The 6,000-nt window shown below is 49.5% G+C and overlaps 1 protein-coding gene across 1 annotated transcript in view; it reads right to left on the bottom strand.

Annotated features, from left to right (window-relative positions):
* Positions 1-229: 229 nt before the first annotated feature.
* LOC143981293 (echinoderm microtubule-associated protein-like 2) overlaps positions 230-6,000 on the bottom strand; it is a 28,833-nt gene continuing 23,062 nt past the window's right edge. Inside the window, exons 16-18 of the mRNA XM_077479095.1 lie at positions 5,607-5,702; positions 2,194-2,324; positions 230-651 (exon numbers count right to left, since the gene is read on the bottom strand). Of these exons, the coding sequence (XP_077335221.1) occupies positions 526-651; positions 2,194-2,324; positions 5,607-5,702 (353 nt within the window). The 3' untranslated portion in view covers positions 230-525. The remainder of the gene's footprint in view (positions 652-2,193; positions 2,325-5,606; positions 5,703-6,000) is intronic.

The following is a 6,000-nucleotide window of genomic DNA, read 5'->3' as shown; positions in this document are numbered from 1 at the left end:
ACCTCCAACTTCTGATAGCCATGTGCCTGGCTGTCCCTTCACCAGGGTATAGGGCAATTGGTGATAGCCGTGCGCTTGGCTGTAACCTCACCAGGGTATATAGGGCAATTGGTGATAACCAATGTAGGGGAGGGGAGGGGCTTCTCTGTACATATTTCAATCCTCATATTATATAAAATGACCGGGGGCCCCTCTCTGACGGGTGAGAATAATAGAGCGGAGTCTGGAATCTCTGACATTCTTTATTGCAGGACATTTACAGTCAGGCCTGTGTGTGGTTCTATGTCTAGGACAAGGTGCTCCCCCGCCATGTGGCGGGCGGGGTCTGGAGTGGAGATTGTCCGTGGTAACATGCTTTCCGTCTGTCCACAGATAATGGGAGGTGCCTTGAGTGTGTCAACCAATCAGCTGGAAGCAAGAACTGTGCATATCAAAAGCCCGCTACAGGAACGGGGGAGGAGGCGGGGCGGAGCTACAGGGAAGACGGCTAGAGGTGCTGTGCAGGACGCTGTCGGCGGTACCGGGTCACATGACCATCCATTGCAGTACAGTGCTGTCCTTTCCGCCAACAGAGATCAGAGCGCTGTCATTGTGCAGGAAGGAGAGGCGGGTCACATGACTGCTGTGCCCACCATACCGGTGACTGGGAGCCTGGATGGAGATAACGGAGGTAAGGGTCAGTGTCACCAGAACAAATCATCCCACCCCCCCACCCCCACAGTGACCGCAACCAATCCCTTCCCCCATAGTGACCGCAACCAATCCCTTCCCCCATAGTGACCGCAACCAATCCCTTCCCCCATAGTGACCGCAACCAATCCCTTCCCCCATAGTGACCGCAACCAATCCCTTCCCCCATAGTGACCGCAACCAATCCCTTCCCCCATAGTGACCGCAACCAATCCCTTCCCCCATAGTGACTGCAACCAATCCCTTCCCCCCATACTGCCCAGAACCATTCCCATCCCCCAAAATTGCCCAGCCAGAACCAATCATCACCTCCCCCATAGTGACCGGAAACAAACATCATACCCTCCACAGCCAACTATTCACCAGCCTGTATGGATCATCTGTCCGTAACGTCAGCCATGATAAAAGGCAAGATGTACAGTATATTGATGGGGATATCCACCCCTCCTCCTTCTATATACATTATTCAGCCAGAACATTGTGACCACTGACAGGTGAAAGTGGGTGGGGCCTATTAGGCAGCAAGTGAACATGCTGTCCCCGAAGTTGATATGATGAAAGCAGAAAAAAATATGGACAAGTGTAAGGATTGGTGGGACTCTGACAAAGACCAAATTGTAATGTGTAGACAACGGGGTCAGAGCAACTCCAACACTGCAACTCTTGTGGGATGTTCCCAGTCTGCAGTGGTCCAAGGAAAGAGAACCAACCGGTGGCAGGGTCATGGGTGACCTAGGCTCATAGATAGCGGTGGAGGAGGGAAGCCTCGTTCACGGCGGTGGCGGAGGGAAGCCTCGTTCAAGGCGGTGGGGGAGGGAAGCCTCGTTCAAGGCGGTGGGGGAGGGAAGCCTCGTTCACGGCGGTGGCGGAGGGAAGCCTCGTTCACGGCGGTGGCGGAGGGAAGCCTCGTTCACGGCGGTGGCGGAGGGAAGCCTCGTTCACGGCGGTGGCGGAGGGAAGCCTCGTTCACGGCGGTGGCGGAGGGAAGCCTCGTTCACGGCGGTGGCGGAGGGAAGCCTCGTTCACGGCGGTGGCGGAGGGAAGCCTCGTTCACGGCGGTGGCGGAGGGAAGCCTCGTTCACGGCGGTGGGGAATAGGCTGAACAAGTTTGAAGTGTTGACTCCAAATCCTCCACATCTCAATTCAATTGAGCATCTGTGGTATGTGCGGGGAAAACACAAGCCCGATCCATAGAGGCCCCACCTCAACAACATACAGGACTTAAAGGATCTGCTAGTGATGGCTTAGTACCAGATACCACAGCGTACCTTCAGAGGTCTAGTGGAGGCCATGTTTGGACAGGTCAGGAAAAGGGGACCTACCCAATATTAGGTGGATGGTCATAATATTATGGCTGATCAGTGTATCTGAGTGCCGAGTATTCCTCTGTACCTGTATGTTGGCTATGACAATGTAACTATACTGTATGTGGAACTACCTACCTACATACTAGCCACATACAACACCACACAGACATATCCTCACATATGATGAGCGCCTTACCCGAGGGACCACACAGGGGTAGCTGAACAAACGCACTCCTCCAAAGTCGTCTCCTGTGGCCACCAGCTTCCGGTCATGTGACTTGATTACAGAATTTATATCTGTCCCATCCGCTCCCTCTGGCCACACCCCTGCAGAAGAGACATATGTTAGTAGGAAGGGGGAAGGTCATATCTGGTCACTCTATGGTGTTCAAACCACTAAATGACAGTATGGAGCATTACACCCCCTTCTAGTTCTGTCCAGGTAAAGTGACCAGGGAAGGGGACAAACCATAGAACGTTGACAGGGATGCTCACAGCGCTCACCTTCTAATCATAAAATGTCATCTTTGGCTTTGCCCAGAGTTCCACTTTAGCAGGGAGGCCTGCTGGGTACATTCCAGATCCTCAGATTATGTCCATCACTTGGGATTGGCTCAGGCCTCTGTGGGTTATTGTATGGCCTCGTTATAACTTCTAAGTGGAAAACCTTTTGTAGTTTATCACCCCCTGCTGGCCAGTAGGTCACAATCGAATCTCATTGGTTTCCCTTATAGGCTCAGTCCAGCCTGCCACCATCTCTGCACCGACACCCCAAATCATCACCATTTGGGGTCACATGTCAGTGTCATGGACCGTACTCAGCAGAAGGCTGTGACCTTTATTGGAATTTCTGCACAGATAGCTCATAAAATGTGATCTAATCATTGATCTCTAATCAATACCACTGACGTTTTTCACCCCACCTTTACCTATCAAAATACAAGATACCCGGGTCTGATATCCATCTCATTGTAGGACATCTATAACCTGGGTCTGATATCCATCTCATTGGAGGACATCTATAACCCGAGTCTGATATCCATCTCATTGGAGGACATCTATAACCTGGGTCTGATATCCATCTCATTGGAGGACATCTATAACCTGGGTCTGATATCCATCTCTTTGGAGGACATCTATACCCTGGGTCTGATATCCCTCATTGTAGGACATCTATAACCTGGGTCTGATATCCCTCTCATTGTAGAACATCTATAACCTGGGTCTGATATCCATCTCATTGGAGGACATCTATAACCCGAGTCTGATATCCATCTCATTGGAGGACATCTATAACCTGGGTCTGATATCCCTCTCATTGGAGGACATCTATAACCTGGGTCTGATATCCATCTCATTGTAGGACATCTATAACCTGGGTCTGATATCCATCTCATTGTAGGACATCTATAACCTGGGTCTGATATCCCTCTCATTGGAGGACATCTATAACCTGGGTCTGATATCCCTCTCATTGGAGGACATCTATAACCTGGGTCTGATATCCATCTCATTGTAGGACATCTATAACCTGGGTCTGATATCCCTCTCATTGGAGGACATCTATAACCTGGGTCTGATATCCCTCTCATTGGAGGACATCTATAACCTGGGTCTGATATCCCTCTCATTGGAGGACATCTATAACCTGGGTCTGATATCCATCTCATTGTAGGACATCTATAACCTGGGTCTGATATCCCTCTCATTGGAGGACATCTATAACCTGGGTCTGATATCCCTCTCATTGGAGGACATCTATAACCTGGGTCTGATATCCCTCTCATTGGAGGACATCTATAACCTGGGTCTGATATCCCTCTCATTGTAGGACATCTATAACCTGGGTCTGATATCCATCTCATTGTAGGACATCTATAACCTGGGTCTGATATCCATCTCATTGTAGGACATCTATAACCTGGGTCTGATATCCATCTCATTGGAGGACATCTATAACCCGAGTCTGATATCCATCTCATTGGAGGACATCTATAACCCGGGTCTGATATCCCTCATTGTAGGACATCTATAACCTGGGTCTGATATCCATCTCATTGTAGGACATCTATAACCTGCGTCTGATATCCATCTCATTGTAGGACATCTATAACCCGGGTCTGATATCCATCTCATTGTAGGACATCTATAACCTGGGTCTGATATCCCTCATTGGAGGACATCTATAACCTGGGTCTGATATCCATCTCATTGTAGGACATCTATAACCTGGGTCTGATATCCATCTCATTGGAGGACATCTATAACCTGGGTCTGATATCCCTCTCATTGTAGGACATCTATAACCTGCGTCTGATATCCATCTCATTGTAGGACATCTATAACCCGGGTCTGATATCCATCTCATTGTAGGACATCTATAACCTGGGTCTGATATCCCTCTCATTGTAGGACATCTATAACCCGGGTCTGATATCCATCTCATTGTAGGACATCTATAACCTGGGTCTGATATCCCTCTCATTGTAGGACATCTATAACCTGCGTCTGATATCCATCTCATTGTAGGACATCTATAACCCGGGTCTGATATCCATCTCATTGTAGGACATCTATAACCTGGGTCTGATATCCCTCATTGTAGGACATCTATAACCTGGGTCTGATATCCCTCATTGTAGGACATCTATAACCTGCGTCTGATATCCAGGGCATGCCAACCAATCAGGGGAAAGGCACGCCAACCAATCCAGTCAGTTGCATGGCACGTTTTCTCTTCTGCTTTTAAAGCATTTGTTCAGTGCACAGTTAGGAACCATTTATGCGGATATCTAGATTTTCTTTAGGGTTCACAAAGTTCTGCAGAAGAACCTCCCCCCCCCCCCTCCAAATACACAGGGACCATCAGTGCCGGGACAAGGTCATCTAGAGCCCAGGGCAAACATGCCAAACTGCGCCCCCACCCCCAAGGTGTAGGAGCATTATGTGTCATCAAAAATTCCCCCCCCCCCAAAAAAAAAACTGAGCACTAATTGTTTTCACCCTCTAAGCATAAAATTCCCCCTCCTCCCAGTGCAAATCTGTTCCTCTGCTGAAATCCCCCCCCCCCCAAATCCCCCCCAATTCAAGTACCCCCCCAAAAAAAATCACTCCTCCTAGCACAAATTATCTACCTCTAAAATTGCCCCTCCCAATAACCCCATTGCAAATCCCCCCTTCTAGCACAAAGAACCCCAATCATCCCTCCTAGCACAAATCTTCCCCCATTCCTCCTCCCCCTAAATTTTAGCATTTTAGCACCCCCAAAATTCCGCTCCTAGACTAATACTCCCTGCTGCCCCCCAAATCCCCCTTTCCAACACAAATCCCCCTCCCTCAATTTCCTTGTTGTGCCCCCCCACCTCACATGATATCACAGCGCCCAGGGCAGCCGTCCCTTCTGCCCACCCCTTTTCCCGGCCCTGAGTGCCATCATCGGGTTCCCTGCCCCCCTCTCCCCCACCCATAGGGACCAAGAAGATGCCAATCAATGCCACCAACATTGACCTGTATTCTCTAAGTAATTTGTTATCCTGTAGCAGAGAGCTCAGCGGTGTACTGTCCGACAGAGAGCTCAGGCCTGACCTTGTCTTACCGCACTTCACTTACCCAGCACATGGAAGCTGAGAGTACAGGAAGCGTTCTCCCACTCCGCGTTCCTCACACTCTCCGCACTGACAATCTGCTTCGCCGAGTCCGGATCCCCTGAGCAAAGAAAGGAGAACAACATCTATCTACTTCATCTATATACAACGTATCCCATTACCCAACACCTCCTGTAGGATTGGCACACTTCTTCCTGCTGGAGGACTCTGCTCCTTCCTCTATAACTCTCCTCTCCTGAAATACTCTGCTCTGCTGGAGGACTCTGCTCCTTCCTCTATAAAACTCTCCTCTCCTGAAATACTCTGCTCTGCTGGAGGACTCTGCTCCTTCCTTTATAACTCTCCTCTTCTGAAATACTCTGCTGGAGGACTCTGCTCCTTCCTCTATAACTCTCCTC

Source organism: Lithobates pipiens, unplaced genomic scaffold (assembly GCF_037356315.1).
Source record: "Lithobates pipiens isolate NorthernLeopardFrog02 unplaced genomic scaffold, aLitPip1_a1.2 Scaffold_134, whole genome shotgun sequence".
Classification (NCBI taxonomy): Eukaryota; Metazoa; Chordata; class Amphibia; order Anura; family Ranidae; genus Lithobates; species Lithobates pipiens.
Note: the sequence above shows the minus strand (reverse complement) of the source record. Positions and strands in the feature narration are given on the sequence as shown.